General features: G+C 41.3%; 1 protein-coding gene across 2 annotated transcripts in view; it reads right to left on the reverse strand.

Moving 5' to 3' along the window:
• LOC124126415 (receptor-type tyrosine-protein phosphatase F-like) overlaps positions 1 to 16315 on the reverse strand; it is a 33950-nt gene extending 17635 nt beyond the window's left edge. Inside the window, exons 1-8 of one of the 2 annotated variants that reach the window (XM_046489856.2) lie at positions 16143 to 16315; positions 14946 to 15042; positions 12813 to 12904; positions 9644 to 9846; positions 8470 to 8557; positions 8063 to 8139; positions 6764 to 6800; positions 6514 to 6551 (exon numbers count right to left, since the gene is read on the reverse strand). In XM_046489856.2, coding sequence (XP_046345812.2) covers positions 6514 to 6551; positions 6764 to 6800; positions 8063 to 8139; positions 8470 to 8557; positions 9644 to 9846; positions 12813 to 12904; positions 14946 to 15042; positions 16143 to 16311 — 801 coding nt within the window. In that variant the 5' untranslated portion in view covers positions 16312 to 16315. Of the gene's footprint in view, positions 1 to 6453; positions 6552 to 6763; positions 6801 to 8062; positions 8140 to 8469; positions 8558 to 9643; positions 9847 to 12812; positions 12905 to 14945; positions 15043 to 16142 lie in introns of both variants that reach the window. The other variant, XM_046489855.2, reaches the window with a different exon arrangement.
• Positions 16316 to 22495: the final 6180 nt, after the last annotated feature.

Genomic DNA, 22495 nt, shown 5'->3' on the forward strand with positions numbered 1-22495 from the left:
GGCATATATAGACACGTGACACTTCACCTGGACATATAACACATGTAAATGCACCACACGTGACACAGTGTGTATACATAAGGCATATAGACACGTGACACTTCACCTGGACAGATAAAACATGTAGATGCACCACACGTGACACAGTGTGTATACATCAGGCATATAGACACGTGACACTTCACCTGGACAGATAATACATGTAGATGGACCACACGTGACACAGTGTGTATACATCAGGCATATAGACACGTGACACTTCACCTGGACAGATAATACATGTAGATGGACCACACGTGACACAGTGTGTATACATCAGGCATATTAGACACGTGACACTTCACCTGGACAGATAATACATGTACATGGACCACACGTGACACAGTGTGTATACATCAGGTATATAGACACGTGACACTTAACCTGGACAGATAATACATGTAGATGCACCACACGTGACACAGCGTGTATACATCAGGCATATAGACACGTGACACTTCACCTGGACAGACAATACATGTAGATGCACCACAAGTGACACAGTGTGTATACATCAGGCATATATAGACACGTGACACTTCACCTGGACATATAACACATGTAGATGCACCACATGTGACACAGTGTGTATACATAAGGCATATAGACACGTGACACTTCACCTGGACAGATAAAACATGTAGATGCACCACACGTGACACAGTGTGTATACATCAGGCATATAGACACGTGACACTTCACCTGTAGAGATGATACATGTAGATGCACCACACGTGACACAGTCTGTATACATCAGGCATATAGACACGTGACACTTCACCTGGACAGATAATACATGTAGATGGACCACACGTGTCACAGTGTGTATACATAAGGCATATATAGACACGTGCCACTTCACCTGGACAGATAATACATGTACATGGACCACACGTGACACAGTGTGTATACATCAGGTATATAGACACGTGACACTTCACCTGGACAGATAATACATGTAGATGCACCACACGTGACACAGCGTGTATACATCAGGCATATAGACACGTGACACTTCACCTGGACAGACAATACATGTAGATGCACCACAAGTGGCACAGTGTGTATACATCAGGCATATATAGACACGTGACACTTCACCTGGACATATAACACATGTAAATGCACCACACGTGACACAGTGTGTATACATAAGGCATATAGACACGTGACACTTCACCTGGACAGATAAAACATGTAGATGCACCACACGTGACACAGTGTGTATACATCAGGCATATAGACACGTGACACTTCACCTGGACAGAAAATGCATGTAGATGCACCACACGTGACACAGTGTGTATACATCAGGCATATAGACACGTGACACTTCACCTGGACAGATAATACATGTAGATGCACCACACGTGACACAGTGTGTATACATCAGGCATATAGACACGTGACACTTCACCTGGACAGATAATACATGTAGATGGACCACACGTGACACAGTGTGTATACATCAGGCATATATAGACATGTGACACTTCACCTGGACATATAACACATGTAGATGCACCACACGTGACACAGTGTGTATACATAAGGCATATAGACACGTGACACTTCACCTGGACAGATAATACATGTAGATGCACCACACGTGACACAGTGTGTATACATCAGGCATATAGACACGTGGCACTTCACCTGGACAGATAATACATGTAGATGCACCACACGTGACACAGTGTGTATACATAAGGCATATATAGACACGTGACACTTCACCTGGACAGATAATACATGTAGATGCACCACACGTGACAGTGTGTATACCTCAGGCATATAGACACGTGACACTTCACCTGTAGAGATGATACATGTAGATGCACCACACGTGACACAGTGTGTATACATCAGGCATATAGACACGTGACACTTCACCTGTAGAGATGATACATGTAGATGCACCGCACGTGACACAGCGTGTATACATCAGACATATAGACACGTGACACTTCACCTGGACAGATAATACATGTAGATGCACCACACGTGACACAGTGTATACATAAGGCATATAGACACGTGACACTTCACCTGTAGAGATGGTACATGTAGATGCACCACACGTGACACAGTGTGTATACATAAGGCATATAGACACGTGACACTTCACCTGTAGAGATGATACATGTAGATGCACCACACGTGACACAGTCTGTATACATCAGGCATATAGACACGTGACACTTCACCTGGACAGATAATACATGTAGATGGACCACACGTGTCACAGTGTGTATACATAAGGCATATATAGACACGTGCCACTTCACCTGGACAGATAATACATGTACATGGACCACACGTGACACAGTGTGTATACATCAGGTATATAGACACGTGACACTTCACCTGGACAGATAATACATGTAGATGCACCACACGTGACACAGCGTGTATACATCAGGCATATAGACACGTGACACTTCACCTGGACAGACAATACATGTAGATGCACCACAAGTGACACAGTGTGTATACATCAGGCATATATAGACACGTGACACTTCACCTGGACATATAACACATGTAGATGCACCACATGTGACACAGTGTGTATACATAAGGCATATAGACACGTGACACTTCACCTGGACAGATAAAACATGTAGATGCACCACACGTGACACAGTGTGTATACATCAGGCATATAGACACGTGACACTTCACCTGTAGAGATGATACATGTAGATGCACCACACGTGACACAGTCTGTATACATCAGGCATATAGACACGTGACACTTCACCTGGACAGATAATACATGTAGATGGACCACACGTGACACAGTGTGTATACATCAGGTATATAGACACGTGACACTTAACCTGGACAGATAATACATGTAGATGCACCACACGTGACACAGCGTGTATACATCAGGCATATAGACACGTGACACTTCACCTGGACAGACAATACATGTAGATGCACCACAAGTGACACAGTGTGTATACATCAGGCATATATAGACACGTGACACTTCACCTGGACATATAACACATGTAGATGCACCACATGTGACACAGTGTGTATACATAAGGCATATAGACACGTGACACTTCACCTGGACAGATAAAACATGTAGATGCACCACACGTGACACAGTGTGTATACATCAGGCATATAGACACGTGACACTTCACCTGTAGAGATGATACATGTAGATGCACCACACGTGACACAGTCTGTATACATCAGGCATATAGACACGTGACACTTCACCTGGACAGATAATACATGTAGATGGACCACACGTGTCACAGTGTGTATACATAAGGCATATATAGACACGTGCCACTTCACCTGGACAGATAATACATGTACATGGACCACACGTGACACAGTGTGTATACATCAGGTATATAGACACGTGACACTTCACCTGGACAGATAATACATGTAGATGCACCACACGTGACACAGCGTGTATACATCAGGCATATAGACACGTGACACTTCACCTGGACAGACAATACATGTAGATGCACCACAAGTGGCACAGTGTGTATACATCAGGCATATATAGACACGTGACACTTCACCTGGACATATAACACATGTAAATGCACCACACGTGACACAGTGTGTATACATAAGGCATATAGACACGTGACACTTCACCTGGACAGATAAAACATGTAGATGCACCACACGTGACACAGTGTGTATACATCAGGCATATAGACACGTGACACTTCACCTGGACAGAAAATGCATGTAGATGCACCACACGTGACACAGTGTGTATACATCAGGCATATAGACACGTGACACTTCACCTGGACAGATAATACATGTAGATGCACCACACGTGACACAGTGTGTATACATCAGGCATATAGACACGTGACACTTCACCTGGACAGATAATACATGTAGATGGACCACACGTGACACAGTGTGTATACATCAGGCATATATAGACACGTGACACTTCACCTGGACATATAACACATGTAGATGCACCACACGTGACACAGTGTGTATACATAAGGCATATAGACACGTGACACTTCACCTGGACAGATAATACATGTAGATGCACCACACGTGACACAGTGTGTATACATCAGGCATATAGACACGTGGCACTTCACCTGGACAGATAATACATGTAGATGCACCACACGTGACACAGTGTGTATACATAAGGCATATATAGACACGTGACACTTCACCTGGACAGATAATACATGTAGATGCACCACACGTGACAGTGTGTATACCTCAGGCATATAGACACGTGACACTTCACCTGTAGAGATGATACATGTAGATGCACCACACGTGACACAGTGTGTATACATCAGGCATATAGACACGTGACACTTCACCTGTAGAGATGATACATGTAGATGCACCGCACGTGACACAGCGTGTATACATCAGACATATAGACACGTGACACTTCACCTGGACAGATAATACATGTAGATGCACCACACGTGACACAGTGTATACATAAGGCATATAGACACGTGACACTTCACCTGTAGAGATGGTACATGTAGATGCACCACACGTGACACAGTGTGTATACATAAGGCATATAGACACGTGACACTTCACCTGTAGAGATGATACATGTAGATGCACCACACGTGACACAGTCTGTATACATCAGGCATATAGACACGTGACACTTCACCTGGACAGATAATACATGTAGATGGACCACACGTGTCACAGTGTGTATACATAAGGCATATATAGACACGTGCCACTTCACCTGGACAGATAATACATGTACATGGACCACACGTGACACAGTGTGTATACATCAGGTATATAGACACGTGACACTTCACCTGAAGAGATAATACATGTAGATGCACCACACGTGACACAGCGTGTATACATCAGGCATATAGACACGTGACACTTCACCTGGACAGACAATACATGTAGATGCACCACAAGTGACACAGTGTGTATACATCAGGCATATATAGACACGTGACACTTCACCTGGACATATAACACATGTAGATGCACCACATGTGACACAGTGTGTATACATAAGGCATATAGACACGTGACACTTCACCTGGACAGATAAAACATGTAGATGCACCACACGTGACACAGTGTGTATACATCAGGCATATAGACACGTGACACTTCACCTGTAGAGATGATACATGTAGATGCACCACACGTGACACAGTCTGTATACATCAGGCATATAGACACGTGACACTTCACCTGGACAGATAATACATGTAGATGGACCACACGTGTCACAGTGTGTATACATAAGGCATATATAGACACGTGCCACTTCACCTGGACAGATAATACATGTACATGGACCACACGTGACACAGTGTGTATACATCAGGTATATAGACACGTGACACTTCACCTGGACAGATAATACATGTAGATGCACCACACGTGACACAGCGTGTATACATCAGGCATATAGACACGTGACACTTCACCTGGACAGACAATACATGTAGATGCACCACAAGTGGCACAGTGTGTATACATCAGGCATATATAGACACGTGACACTTCACCTGGACATATAACACATGTAGATGCACCACACGTGACACAGTGTGTATACATAAGGCATATAGACACGTGACACTTCACCTGGACAGATAAAACATGTAGATGGACCACACGTGACACAGTGTGTATACATCAGGCATATAGACACGTGACACTTCACCTGGACAGAAAATGCATGTAGATGCACCACACGTGACACAGTGTGTATACATCAGGCATATAGACACGTGACACTTCACCTGGACAGATAATACATGTAGATGGACCACACGTGACACAGTGTGTATACATCAGGCATATAGACACGTGACACTTCACCTGGACAGATAATACATGTAGATGGACCACACGTGACACAGTGTGTATACATCAGGCATATATAGACACGTGACACTTCACCTGGACATATAACACATGTAGATGCACCACACGTGACACAGTGTGTATACATAAGGCATATAGACACGTGACACTTCACCTGGACAGATAATACATGTAGATGCACCACACGTGACACAGTGTGTATACATCAGGCATATAGACACGTGGCACTTCACCTGGACAGATAATACATGTAGATGCACCACACGTGACACAGTGTGTATACATAAGGCATATAGATTCGAACCCACATTCATAGGTTTCTGGCGTGCCCAAGGGACGGAACTGTGCACAGCGAATCGCGGCGCTTTAGACGACTGGGCCACCCACGCCCCCCGACACAGTATGTATACATAAGACATATACATCGTAAGGTGAAAAAATGAATTTTTTTAGGATAATTACTGTTTTTCAAATTAATTGGTAATGTGAATTGAACAAAACAAACTGTATGTATACATTGTATGTAGCCTCAAATAAAATAGGCTATACCTTTGTTTTTTCCACCAGGTTTGTGAGCATGACAATTTTACCACAGTTTTGTTCCCATACCATTCTCCAAAAGTCCTTGAGGGTTTGTTTTTTCGGAGCTGCAATAACATTAAATGACATATTCATTCTTCATCGTTTACATTAAAAATTATATGAAAAACGTAATAATTATTAAATATAATTGTCTCTCACTCACTCACTCACTCAACCTCACCTCACCTCACCTCACCTCACCTCACCTCACCTCACCTCACCTCACCTCTTTTATTGAAAGGTTTCGCAGGTATTCATGTGGGGTATATTAACTTACCCTGAGCTGCTATGTAGCTTTTATCTTTCCTGTACCCCTACAAGGATATGAAAATAACAAAGGGATTAATTTGAAGCGTGGGTGCTTTCATATACAACGCCTATGTAATACGAGGTACTATTCACGCGGATTGTATTCCACTATTACTCGTGATTAATGAAAGCGTAGGTTTCGCAAAGGAAAATGTTGCTGGTGATCGATAACACACAATCTCATTATCATAAGTTCTCATTGATCACTGCAGAAAATATCATGGCATATATTGTTTATCTCCCGCTGAAACGTTAGCGGAATGCTAAGTACCAGGTTAATTATTCTTGTTATACAACTGACACACACCACCGGTAACGTCCAGGTGAGTTGTAAATCTCCTAATCTATGTCATTTCATTCTGATAGAATTGAGTAGAAATTCGATGAATGCAATGTCAATAACAGTTCTACTAGTTGACAATGTTATTAAATTCATCAACTCGTAAGGCCAAGGCAAATGTTCATTGGGCGTCAGCATGTCACTTTAAATCGTAATTTATATTCCCAATGAATCTAATGTCTCTCAATTTCTCTGTCATCCATAACATGAAGACTTTGGCAACTGGCATTGTTTTAAAGAGTTCAGTGTGTGCTTAATTCTGTCTGTTCATATTCTTTGCAGGGAATCAATATTGCTTAAAGTAAACATAAAGTGGTTAGAAAAATACCTACCATTTTCCTCAAGTTTGAGGAAATGTGCCGGAGAAATATTACACGCGTTAACAGAATTGTGAAACGGAACAAACACATCTATGTCATCTGATATAAACGTATTTATATGTGTTGCAAATGAGCAGCGCCCACATTGGATACAGTGAAACTTTCTGTGTGTGGGAACTAACTCGGCACGTCATGTGGGAAGAGAAGGGCAGCGTTACCTTACGTCTCTTAGCGCAGATCCACGAAATGTTTCCCTCTGAACACTACGGACACTGTAGCAGAACTATTGCCTTGACAAATGCCTCCAACACACACCTCCCTACCCCCTACTCGTATAATCAGTCCAGGAAAACCAAGGTGCCCTAATTTCGACAATATTACATATATTCGACTTGCATGCATGAGCACTAAATTACATCATTTCATGCGAGCTATATAGATATATTCTATTCTAATGTTGTCTATATTATATTCTGTATTGACTAGAATACCCAGGTGCGAAGATTCGAAATGGCAACTCCCAGCCACCATACAAAAAGATACATTTTGCTTAGCCCATGGTACTGTTGTTACAGATGCAGACAGTTGTTGGTGATGTAAAACTTACGTTGACGTGACTGGCGTTGATGTAGGTGGAGCCAGGATCTCCGGGAAAGGCGGTCAGAACAACTCGGTTATAGTCATCTACAAGTTTAAGGTCAGTTTGCTCAGTGTTGCTATTTGAGTTGAATGTTTAACATCTACAGTTATATTCATGACACATACACAGAACCTACTGCATTAAGGGAAAACATTTCACAAATAACATCAATGCATCGTTATAAATCGGGAAGTTTCTCTTAACACTTCCAAAGACGGATTTAAAAGGTTAACAAGTTTAAAATCTTTGAAATACCTTTGTAAATACTACCCATTGCGTCTTTTCATAAATCAATGTGTGTACATAAATGTAAGAGGTTGTGTATATTTACAGGGGTATAGTGTACATAAATGTAAGAGGTTGTGTATATTTACAGGGGTATAGTCCGGTAAACTTGTTCTTCCCATTATGCTCCGGCTTCTGCGATACTTCATATGACCCCGTGAACCCGGAAGGTAATTTCTGAATTACAACCAGTGATATATTGTTGTGTATAGCATAAACACAAATGTCTCGTCAGCCAGCTTGCTCATAAACTGAAAACACATGAGAGAAAAGTCTCAATATATTATATTAAGATGTGATAGGGTCCATGCATCTCAAAGGCAAGGCAAGTTTACTGAGACGCTTGTGTTGAGTGACACACACGCTTTTGGCACGTTACGAAAAGAGACGTATGTCCTCTGTGGTATAACAGTGATAACAATCTGTATCGGAGCGTCGTTATAACGTAATACAGATGCTGAATATCTACACTACCTTGTGATTAGTTCCAGATCGAACATCGAAATGCAAGAACACAATTTGAAGATAATATATGTACGTTGTACATGTCAGGTAGGGGGTGAAGCTCGGGTAGAAACAAAATAGACACAAGTATAAGAGAAAGCGTTAGAATTTCATTGTCATTTGACGTCAAACATTACGAAGAGAAAAAAGACGACATTGTCTATTATTTTTTTCGAGGTGCAGTTTTCGAATCCAGATCGTGCTGAAACGTACAGGTGATGGAATAAAAGACGACTAGTTGTCTGTCATATGGACATTGCCTGCTAACTTTCATTACAAACTATTCCCTTTTCAACGTGACCTGGCCAGAAGTTGCATTCAACTCCGGTATAGTTCGAATATGCTGGTAGACGGAAGAGAAAGCAAGTCAACGTCAACGTCAGAGGAATGCACACATGAAGCTACAACACCCTTAGTGTTCACTACCACATATATTCCTTCGCACTTTCTTGCTGACTGACTCTATACTTACAATATCAGTGAAGAGAAAGCAAGTCAGCAAGTCAACGTCAACGTCAGAGGAATGAATACATGAAGCTACAACACCCTTAGTGTTCACTACCACATATATTCTTTCGCACTTTCTTGCTGACTGACTCTATACTTACAATATCAGTGAAGAGAAAGCTTGCAAATGTCCTGCCTGCCCATATTGATATTGAATTCGATTACCGATGAACGATTAAAGCAAACATACACTTGAGTCTGTCTAATAGTATTAAGGAGGCGTTATGACGATGCGATGGACGTAATACTCACCAAGTATTCTGTTTCAAAGCTTCCAGTCTTCTTCATTTGAGCGACGTATGTACCCAGTGTGGAGATGGGGATCTCTGTGCTGGAGGCGGCGTTGGGCGACACAGTCTCCACATCCAAGGACGTCTGTCTCTTCTTCATCTCAGGGAGGGCGTTGTCAGTAGTACGCTTCTTCCCGTTTGTCTTTCGTGTTTCCTCTGTTTCTTCTTTTCATATTAATTCAAAAGGAATTACCACATGGAATATTTACAAACATACCATGCAAAGCGGTAGATGTACCGAACGGCCGCCATGTATAATGTTACATGACGCGATTACCTGTGTACTGTCATATCATAACAAGCGAGGAGTGACATGTGTGGCATGTATAATGTTACATGACGCGATTGCATGTGTACTGTCATATCATAACAAGCGAGGAGTGACATGTGTGGCATGTATAATGTTACATGACGCGATTGCATGTGTACTGTCATATCATAACAAGCGAGGAGTGACATGTGTGGCATGTATAATGTTACATGACGCGATTACATGTGTACATGAATGACATGTGTGGCATGTATAATGTTACATGACGCGATTACCTGTGTACTGTCATATCCTAACAAGCGAGGAATGACATGTGTGGCATGTATAGTGTTACATGATGCGATTACATGTGTACTGTCATATCCTAACAAGCGAGGAATGACATGTGTGGCATGTATAATGTTACATGACGCGATTACATGTGTACTGTCATATCATAACAAGCGAGGAGTGACATGTGTGGCATGTATAATGTTACATGACGCGATTACATGTGTACTGTCATATCATAACAAGCGAGGAGTGACATGTGTGGCATGTATAATGTTACATGACGCGATTACATGTGTACTGTCATATCATAACAAGCGAGGAGTGACATGTGTGGCATGTATAATGTTACATGACGCGATTACATGTGTACTGTCATATCATAACAAGCGAGGAGTGACATGTGTGGCATGTATAATGTTACATGACGCGATTACATGTGTACTGTCATATCATAACAAGCGAGGAGTGACATGTGTGGCATGTATAATGTTACATGACGCGATTACATGTGTACTGTCATATCATAACAAGCGAGGAGTGACATGTGTGGCATGTATAATGTTACATGACGCGATTACATGTGTACTGTCATATCATAACAAGCGAGGAGTGACATGTGTGGCATGTATAATGTTACATGACGCGATTACATGTGTACTGTCATATCATAACAAGCGAGGAGTGACATGTGTGGCATGTATAATGTTACATGACGCGATTACATGTGTACTGTCATATCATAACAAGCGAGGAGTGACATGTGTGGCATGTATAATGTTACATGACGCGATTACATGTGTACTGTCATATCATAACAAGCGAGGAGTGACATGTGTGGCATGTATAATGTTACATGACGCGATTACATGTGTACTGTCATATCATAACAAGCGAGGAGTGACATGTGTGGCATGTATAATGTTACATGACGCGATTACATGTGTACTGTCATATCATAACAAGCGAGGAGTGACATGTGTGGCAACTCTATGCTCCATGCTCTTTTCCATTCTGCTTCTCTCTCCTACTTTCCCCGACTTCCTCCAACATCTCCCTAAAAGTAGCATTCTCCACACCCTTTTCTTGCACGGTCACTCCCTCTCTCCAAAACTATCATTTAACCAGCTCTTACACACTTTGTTTCATTCTTCGTCACTCTCTCGCACTCACCTCCGCTCTCCCACATTCACATACATCCTCCCACATTCACCTACAGCCTCCAACATTCACCTACGCTCTCCCACGCTCACCTTCACTGCCCCACGCTCACCTACACTCTCCCATATTCACCTACACCCTCCAACATTCATCTACGCTCTCCCACTATCTCTTACACCCCCACTCTCTCCCACGCTCACCTACTCTCTCCCACGCTCATCTACACTCTCCCACTGTCTCCTACCTTCTCTGTCCCACTGTCTCCTACACTCTCCCACGCTCACCTACCTTCTCTGTCCCACTGTCTCCTACCCTCTCCCACGCTCACCTACCTTTATCTGTCCCACTGTCTCCTACCCTCTCCCACGCTCACCTACCTTTATCTGTCCCACTGTCTCCTACCCTCTTCCACGCTCACCTACACTCTCCCACTGTCTCTTACCCTCTCCCACGCTCACCTTCACACTCCCACTGTCTTTTAAATACTCTCACTCTCACCTACACTCTCCCACGCTCACCTATGCTCTCCCACATTCCCCTTCACTATCCCACGTCCTTTCATACTCACCCACATTTTCCCAAACTCACCAACGCTCTCCTACTCTCTCCCACACTCACCTACTCTCTTCCAATCTCACCCTCACTTTCCCGCTCTCGCCAACGTTCTCCAACTCCCTCCTACATGTACGCTCTCCCACACTCACCTACTCTCTTCCAATCTCACCCTCACTTTCCCACTCTCGCCAACGTTCTCGAACTCCCTCCTACATGTACACTCTCCCACACTCACCTACTCTCTCCAACACTCACCTACCCTCTCCCACTGTCTCCTACCCTCTCCCACGCTCACCTTCACTCTCCCACTGTCTTCTAAATTCTCCCACACTCACCTACACTCTCCAACGCTCACATATGCTCTCCCACCCTCCCCTACACTATCCCACGCTCTCTCATACTCACCCACGCTCTCCAACTCCCTTCTACACTCTCCCACACTCACCTACACTTTCCCGCTCTCGCCAACGCTCTACAACTCCCTGCTACGCTCTCCCACACTCACCTACACTTTCCCACTCTCGCTAACGCTCTCCAGCTCCCTTCTACATTCTCCCACACTCGCCTACACTCTCCCACACTCGCCTACACTCTCCCACACTCGCCAACGCTCTCCAACTCCCTCCTACTCTCTCCAACACCCACTCACATTCTTACCTGCTTCTGTCTCCTTACGTCCACTACCTCCACATATTTCCAGACAAATTGACACATTCCTACACACAGCTTTACATTAATACATAACTACTCCCAGCAGACAACTATACATTTCCACACTCACTTGTTTTTGACATTCACAAATGCATACAAACAGGAGTATTTCAACGTCTCCATAGACACATCTATATTGGTTTGGAATGTCACAATGCACTACCTCCAGCACCAACAGGTAGAACTGTCCTTGGGCGAGACACGTTCTCGTAGATTGCCCCAGTGTCTGAGAAGAAATGTCGTTGTCGACGTCTCCTGAAGAAGGAACATAACACTGATGTCAGGAAACGGTATGTGTGTGCATGATTGGTATAACTTGACAAGCATGCGTATTGATTTTGTCCAGAATAAAGAATGGAAAGTCATCTATTTAAGTGTCTTCCTTATCCATCGGAGCATTTATACCGAATTTACCAAGATAATTCTGGTCGATTAGCTTGATAAAAGAATGTTGATATGGTGTCGGGAAATGTATTCTTTCAATGGTTAACGAATAGAGACAAGTTGGATGGCCGTGGTTGGCGGTTCGGTACAACACGGTTTAAAGAATATATATTAATATATGTTAAGCGTCATTTGTTTCAGAAACACCAAAAAGAAATTGTTCAATGTTGGATGTTGTGAACAAAAAAATGTTGTTGGAAAATGATTGTATGGGACTATATGTATATCTCGTGAAGATGACTTCTTCGCTTTGGTCTGTTTTGTATAGTTCGTGTATGTACTGTATTCAAGGTTCCAGTCAATAATGTATGGTATTTTGTACAATACAATAATGTATGGTATGGTATATTAGTGACATCTTTGCTGTCAGAAATCCTGTACATTCTTTTTCCTCGCTTTTCCCCGATAATGTAACAACTTCCTGGTGACTCAACTTGCTTTCCGATATATATTCTGATATCAAAGCCACTACGCGTTCACGGGACAGATTGAAACTATTGTTTCGTGAACTCTCTAAGGGTTGACTTTCGAAAATGGGATACTAATCCTAATTCCCAACAAGGTTTAATTTTTGTCTTTCACTGACCTTGATTCTAGCTTGGAGGGACATAACATACTCTTCTACATGTTAAAGTTTTCCTTGGACGTTTTCCAGTCCATGTTGCTATTGAACTCCATAAAGACATTGGAGTATGAAACTTCATAGAGGGAGGGCCAAACGAGGGATTTTATAGGATGTATACTCAACTCTGTTTAGTACGTGCGACTTCATGTTTTTTACTGACAACAACCTATATTTCGCGTAATAAATACAGATGGAATGGAATAAAGGGGAAAAAAGACGCATGCCGTGTAAACGTCACATTCACAACATAGTTCACTATGATTCCTATGATACCATCATCTAAAACAAACTCTGCGACAGAATGGAAACCTGCCATAACTCGGCGCCCTTTACATGTGCAATAACTGAAGCCTCACATGAGTATAGCACATGGATTACTATGAACGGCTAAATACAAGTCATGTTCTGAAAACAGCGCACCTCTTCCAAACAGTTTGTGAGTGAAGTGATTGTGTTTTACGCCGCTTTCGGCAATATCATGGTGTGAAACACCAGGATGGGTTTCACACACTGTACCCAGGATGGGAATAGAACTCGGGCTATCAACATGACAGGAGACCATTTAACCACTTGTCTACCCCCACCGCAACATATGTCTGGATAGAGCTGCACCATGCGTGAAATTCATTGTGTTAGACTTGTTAATGAGAATAGTTATGAACAGGAAAATTGCAACAGCTATGAAAGTCTCTTGTTAACGATAAACAGATTACGTGACTGACAGTTTATCCTTTAAAGTGAGGTTTTCCATGCACTTCAGGATATATGATATCCTTATCCAATCCAAATAAAACTACCCGCTAGTGCGTATTACATGCACATGTGGGTAGATACCAAACGAGAATTATGAAACACCCGAATAAACTTGGTTTTACTAACAAAATTATGGACTGCTGAACAAATATTTACAACTTCGGAGCAGCATTATAGATGTTCATGGATTATTTGGTTTATGTTTAATTGCAAAAGAAACTGTACATAAATTATGTTCTATCCAAGAAATACAAGACTAAAGCAACCAGTTGCTACTTGCTGCTCAACTGCACCATCTAATGTATGAAGTGTTTCAAAAGCTTCGAGTAACGTACATATTTCGGGTCAGCTTAAAGGGTATTACTATTCAAGTAAAGCGTTTTCCGGAAGCAGTTTCCAGGGGACAAAAACTCAAGAATTAAAATATCTATAGTCCTATGTAAATCAGGAAAAGTGTCATATACTCTGACTTACCTCCGCAACAACAATACAATGACAACGATGATGGTGATGATGATGACTACAACGCCAACTCCCCCAACACAGCCGGCAATAATGGCCTCGATCATGCCTACAATAGAAGGCTGCAGTTATACATCCATTGTATGTGAGTATGGTGGGGGGGTAGTGAAAACATGTGTGCAGTGAAATAGTATCGTTACAACGTGACAATGATAATTAGTGATGCCTGTGAATGATCGAGTCTGATTCAGGCAAACCAGTGGCTGATGGCATGATGACATTCAGTCAGTCGAGAGACTTATTCAGTTGACTGATACAACAAGCATGGGCTAATCAAGCAGCCTTATTCACAACAAAGTGTTCGTACAACCTGGTTGTCGTGCAACATGACAAATTAATTTCTCAAACATAAATCTAACATACTGTCCTTTAATTTTAAAGAATTCAAACAGAATAAACGTCTCCCCGCCGAGCCGTAATCGTGTACTTTGCCCACTCAGTGAGGTGCGGGAGGAAAATTTGAAAGTATTTTTCTATAATCGCAAGCCAATAAGTATGTTGATCCAAAGGTCACTCGTAATTACCTTCTCCTCACCATACTCCCCGTGCCATGTAAAGCGAACTCACCAAAAGAAAGTGGTTTCACCTTCAATCTATACACAACTGCAACATATTCCACAAAGTTGAACATTGGTATTTAAACCACTTTGGTGCACTTTTAAACAACATTACAGACAGCCGCAGAATATAGGCAGCTGCTGATTAGAACGTAGAATATCCCGAAACGTGTGTGAAGAAGACAAAATTGCAGTCCATTGATCTGGTGCATCAACGTAGAGACATCGAAATGCCTATGAGAGGTGTGAGTGAGTGAGTGTTTAGCAATATTCCAGCAATACCACGGCAAGGAGACACCAAAAATGGGCTTCACACATTGTACCCATGTCGGGAATCGAACCCGGGTTTTCCGTGTGACACTTTAACCACTGACTATCCGACCGCCCCTGAGAGGTCTGACGATGAAAAAAGTGTTGAATGTGAATACAACTATAGATTAACACTAATATACGTCAACACACCTATTGACAATCAAGCAGGAAGTAAGGAATTCAGGTCGGGCAAGCTTATGAACACATACATTGCTTACTACAGTGTATTCTGAATCATACGTTTCGGTATCACACAAACAGAAACATGCTTTGTACCTACCCAGAGCTGTACACGGCTGCCATACAACAAGAAGGGCGGTAAGGCAGAGTGTGTTCGAGGACTGCAAGACAGCCATGTTAGACACCGCGACAAGGAAGAAAATAGGTTCCAGGTATGTCATGCGTGTGTAAACAAACCTGGTGACTGAAACGACAGCGAGTGTATGCATTGGTGGTTACTGACAGCTCAGTCGTTAATGGCGCAATGATTAAACTTGTCGAGGCACATGAATGTCGCTTTGTGATGGCTGAGTTAGATTTGAGAAAACATTCTGAATTCTAATGGGTTTGTAAAGAGTTATGTTATTCTTTGTCTTTTGTAAACATTGTTTGTGTGTTTGTTTGTTTGATTGTTTGTTTAACGCCGCAACCACCAATAATCCAGCTGTATGACGGCGTTTGTAAACATTGCATATCAATGGGTGTGTTTGTATAGTAATCAATATCACTTATCAATCACTGGTTGATAATACACATAAGAGAAGCATTGCTAGTAGTTGTGTTGATATTTGTATTCGTTTACACAACTGTAACAATCTATTATTTACTTTTAGCTCTTCAGTCTTGTCCCTGTCGCGTCCGCGTGTCAAGTTATATGTGAAGAGCTTACTGAGGAGAATCGGTTGGCCACTATGTATGACCTGGCTGAGTGTCACCGCGACCTGTGACCATTGTTCAATACTGCGTGCCTGATTCAGACTGGGTAATGTATTGACAGCCCCTGGCTTGAATATTGCTGAGTGCGGCGTTTCACAGCATTCAATCACTCATGATAATCCTGTTCCAGTGTGTAAGTAAGGAGGTAGGGTTTTACGCCGGTTTTGACAATATTCAAGCGATATCACGACGGAGGACACGAGGAGTAGGCTTCACACAGTGTACCCTTTGTGGATTTGAACCCTGGGCATCGGCATGATGAGCGACCGCGTAAGCCACTAGGCTAACCCAACCCCTCTGCCTCAGTGAATATATACTCAACATTGGTAGGCCTATGATTTGATTATGATTATGATATGATTGGTAAGCCTTAGTACATGTAGTCACATACACTCCTGATAGATCATATCGCTACGGACGCTTTGTGGGTCGGGCGCCTGCTCCAGTGAGTGAGTGAGTTAGTGAGTACAGTTTACGCAGCGTGACGACAACACTGAGCGACCTCACTGCACCCTGCCCCAGTGAATGTATTCCCGCATGGGAACCTGCACCAGGACGCACACATGCTTTGAACTGTAAACAGTCAAACCAGGAAGCTATAATGCAAATTGATTTCATGCTACAGACAGAACGGACAAGCAATTGTTGGTATGTTCTGAGTCGCCTCAGTCTTGATATATATACATATTGAGTCCAAGCATTGCAACATGAATGCTTAGGCCTGGGCGTTTTGATTCGGCGGATTTCAATAGCTGTACAGTGCGGGTTATTTTACATTTCATTAAATGTAGATTTCAACACTGTCAAGCACATATTGTGTGTGTGTGTGTGTGTGTGTGTGTGTGTGTGTGTGTGTGTGTGTGTGTTTGTCTGTGTCTGTGTCTGTGTGTCTGTGTGTCTGTGTGTATGTGTGCTCTCATTTCGAGTTGATGCATATTTTATCATAACTATTTTGGTGAAGTGCAATTAATACATTTTTCACCGTAAATAATACATAGCACATACTTATATAATACAAAACACATACTTATATAATACATAGCACGTTCTTTTGTAATACATAAAACATACTTATATAATAGATAAAACATACTTATATAATACATAACACATACTTATATAATACATAACATACTTATAAAATCATAGCACATACTTATATAATACATAACACATACTTATATAATGCATAACACATACTTATATAATGCATAACACATACTTATATAACCATAACATATACTTATATTATACATAAAACATACTTATATAATACATAACACATACTTATATAATACATAACACATACTTGTATAATACATAACACATACTCATGTAATCATAAACATTCATCGCTGTTCAGAAAGCATAATAATAGTAAGTAATACAGAGCATCACTGTGGATCACCAACGAGGTGGAATTTCCTCAATTCTGTGGAATGTGGAACGTGGGAACTAGATAGACAACAGTAGGAACTAGATAGACAGTAGGAACTAGATATACAACAGTAGGAACTAGATAGACAACAGTAGGAACTAGATAGACAGTAGGAACTAGATAGACAGTAGGAACTAGATAGACAACAGTAGGAACTAGATAGACAAGAGTATGAACTAGACATACAACAGTAGGAACTAGATAGACAACAGTAGGAACTAGATAGACAGTAGGAACTAGATAGACAACAGTAGTAACTAGATAGACAACAGTAGGAACTAGATAGACAGTAGGAACTAGATAGACAACAGTAGGAACTAGATAGACAGTAGGAACTAGATATACAACAGTAGGAACTAGATATACAACAGTAGGAACTAGATACACAACAGTAGGGACAAGATAGACAACAGTAGGAACTAGATAGACAGTAGGAACTAGATAGACAACAGTAGGAACTAGATAGACAACAGTAGCAACTAGATAGACAATAGTAGGAACTAGATAGACAGTAGGAACTAGATAGACAACAGTAGGAACTAGATAGACAGTAGGAACTAGATAGACAACAGTAGGAACTAGATAGACAACAGTAGGAACTAGACAGACAATAGTAGGAACTAGATAGACAACAGTAGGAACTAGATAGACAGTAGGAACTAGATAGACAGTAGGAACTAGATAGACAACAGTAGGAACTAGATAGACAACAGTATGAACTAGACAGACAACAGTAGGAACTAGATAGACAACAGTAGGAACTGGATAGACAGTAGGAACTAGATAGACAACAGTAGGAACTAGATAGACAACCGTAGGAACTAGATGAACAGTAGGAACTAGATAGACAGTAGGAACTAGATAGACAACAGTAGGAACTAGATAGACAACAGTAGGAACTAGATAGACAACAGTAGAAACAAGATAGACAACAGTAGGAACTAGATAGACAGTAGGAACTAGATAGACAACAGTAGGAACTAGATAGACAATAGTAGGAACTAGATAGACAATAGTAGGAACTAGATAGACAACAGTAGGAACTAGATAGACAAGAGTATGAACTAGACATACAACAGTAGGAACTAGATAGACAACAGTAGGAACTAGATAGACAACAGTAAGAACTAGATAGACAGTAGGAACTAGATAGACAGTAGGAACTAGATAGACAGTAAGAACTAGATAGACAGTAGGAACTAGATAGACAGTAGGAACTAGATAGACAACAGTAGGAACTAGATAGACAACAGTACGAACTAGACAGACAACAGTAGGAACTAGATAGACAACAGTAGGAACTAGATAGACAGTAGGAACTAGATAGACAGTAGGAACTAGATAGACAGTAAGAACTAGATAGACAGTAGGAACTAGATAGACAGTAGGAACTAGATAGACAACAGTAGGAACTAGACAGACAACAGTAGGAACTAGATAGACAACAGTAGGAACTAGATAGACAACAGTAGGAACTAAATAGACAACAGTAAGAACTAGATAGACAGTAGGAACTAGATAGACAGTAGCAACTAGATAGACAGTAGGAACTAGATAGACAACAGTAGGAACTAGATAGACAACAGTAGGAACTAGATAGACAACAGTAGGAACTAGATAGACAACAGTAGGAACTAGATAGACAACAGTAAGAACTAGATAGACAGTAGGAACTAGATAGACAGTAGGAACTAGATAGATAACAGTAGGAACTAGATAGACAGTAGGAACTAGATAGACAACAGTAAGAACTAGATAGACAACAGTAGGAACTAGATAGACAGTAGGAACTAGATAGATAACAGTAGGAACTAGATAGACAACAGTAGGAACTAGATAGACAGTAGGAACTAGATAGACAGTAGGAACTAGATAGACAACAGTAGGAACTAGATAGACAACAGTAGGAACTAGATAGACAACAGTAGGAACTAGATAGACAACAGTAGGAACTAGATAGACAACAGTAGGAACTAGATAGACAACAGTAGGAACTGGAAAGACAACAGTAGGAACTAGATAGACAGTAGGAACTAGATAGACAACAGTAGGAACTAGATAGATAACAGTAGGAACTAGACAGACAACAGTAGAAACTAGATAGACAACAGCAGGAGTGCCTGATCGAGGTTCTGTTATGAGAACATGTTAAATGTATAGCAAACTATAATAACCAAATAAGATCAGCCATTATATCTTTATCGCACAGAATATTTAGATGATAACAAATTCATGCTTTTAAAAAAGAATGGAACTATATGAAGTATAATTCAAAGCATAATACATCCCACATACTGTTGAGCTCTTCTTGGTGAATGGCTATAACGAATCTCGTGTCACGTGGGATAGTGGTCAGCTGATTACGTTAAAACGTTCTATGGTAGACATGTGGAGGACACTTTCGATTCCGATGCATTAGTGACATACATGATTTCCAATGCCATTCCCTAGTTTCTCTTGTACCATATCTTCCCGGGTTTTGCTTAAGGTAAACTTGACTTGCCCTTGGGCAGGGTACATTAGGCGAACACCTGCAGCTGGTGTCAATGTATTTGATAGTGATTCATAAACACATTGTTATGATAAAGTCAAATTGTACAAAGGTCTCTTCTGTTAGTCGCAAGTTAATTCTATCATGAATGAAAATGTTTGTCGCTGTATATTAGAGCGTTAATGTGCACATATATAGAGTCCATTGTACGATTGTATAAGCAAATCTATGTATATATATTTATCGTACCTCCATGTCAAAATGATAAGATCTGTTGGACACGTAATCTTGATAAAATACTGTGTATCCCGCCTTGGGGGGGTATACATTTCTCAGCGGGGAAATAAATCTCTTATACTCTGCCCCGAGCTACTCAGGCTGCACGTGGATTTCTGAGAGGCAGAATAAATCCCTTGTACCCCGGTCCAAAGCAAAAAGCCGCAAGCTTTTTGCGGAGTTAATGGCGCACGTGACATAGTGCAAGCTAACCTCAGATCAATCGAGCAGCTGATTGCCATTAATTTGAAATTTGTTTGAATTCTTTTACAATATCATATTAAAATATGTCAGTAAGATATATTCGCTGTAGCATGATACATGGGATCACATGGGCTTTTATGCGTCCCTCGATAAGTCGTTGTATGAAACCTAACATGAGACACATAAAATCCCATGTACCCCTCGTGATCCTGCTACAGCTTATGTACAAAACACAGCTAGGATATGAATCACAAACAACACTGAAGAACGAAGCGATGATTCTTTCGCGATAAAACATTGGTCTTTCATGGCGTCATTTCTTGAGATTCGAATTTGTAGTCGCACCTTGATGACGTCATATATTGGACAACTGTATTTTTAAGAGGGAAGTGTCTGGTGGGTTGTTCCCCTTATATATAGCTGGGCTACGCAGATAAACGCAGCGGCCGTACGATCCCATTTGACATGTGAGAGATATGACAATCGGTATCAGGTGAACCGTACAGATAATCGACGTGAAGATTGTGAGAATATGCGGGAAATATCAAACATAACCCACCTGTTCATATAATGGACTTGGTTGTCTAAGATATATTGTCTATATATTGAAACGAAACGCGAAATATCCCCTCTCTATATATCTGTCTAAGTATTGACAAGTTACCTGACCTGTTGCCTGGAAATGTGATCCTTATATCGACTTCGGTAACGTACATGCACATCTGCTGCACACCTATCATTGATACTGATGGACAAATAGCGGGATTTTCCAGATGTAAATAAGTCAATATGAAGATATGCCTTCGCGTTTTCGTTCTTTCACGAACACATGACACTGTGAAAAGCTGCATCAGGATCCATAGGTATGGGTAATATTTGATATTTCACATATATTCATTATTGTAGTATTTGAACATATGCCTGAATGTATTAATAGTTCATATGTTTGGTACATTGTATGTATTTGGTAATATAAATTTGCAATTTAGCAAAATGTTTTATTTGAAGACATATCGAGCGGGAGGGACAGTCAGATCATAATTTGTCACTTATCGTCTGTGCTTCCGTCAAATTTGATACTTACGTATATTTCATGAAAATGCAAGCGAAAATACTGTAAATTCAAACCGTAACAAACCGTAAAATGTTGCCCGAGATTAGAACTGGTCACGATACCTAACTACTCATTTTCTGTGTCACCTCTGTTCGATTGTACGATTCCGACTAAATCATGAACACAGTTTAATGGATCACTATCAAATAGTGATGAGCCTTTCCTGCCTCGTTG

The sequence above is a fragment of the Haliotis rufescens genome, unplaced genomic scaffold (genome assembly GCF_023055435.1).
Source record: "Haliotis rufescens isolate VD_foot unplaced genomic scaffold, xgHalRufe1.0.p SCAF_2, whole genome shotgun sequence".
Taxonomy (NCBI): Eukaryota; Metazoa; Mollusca; class Gastropoda; order Lepetellida; family Haliotidae; genus Haliotis; species Haliotis rufescens.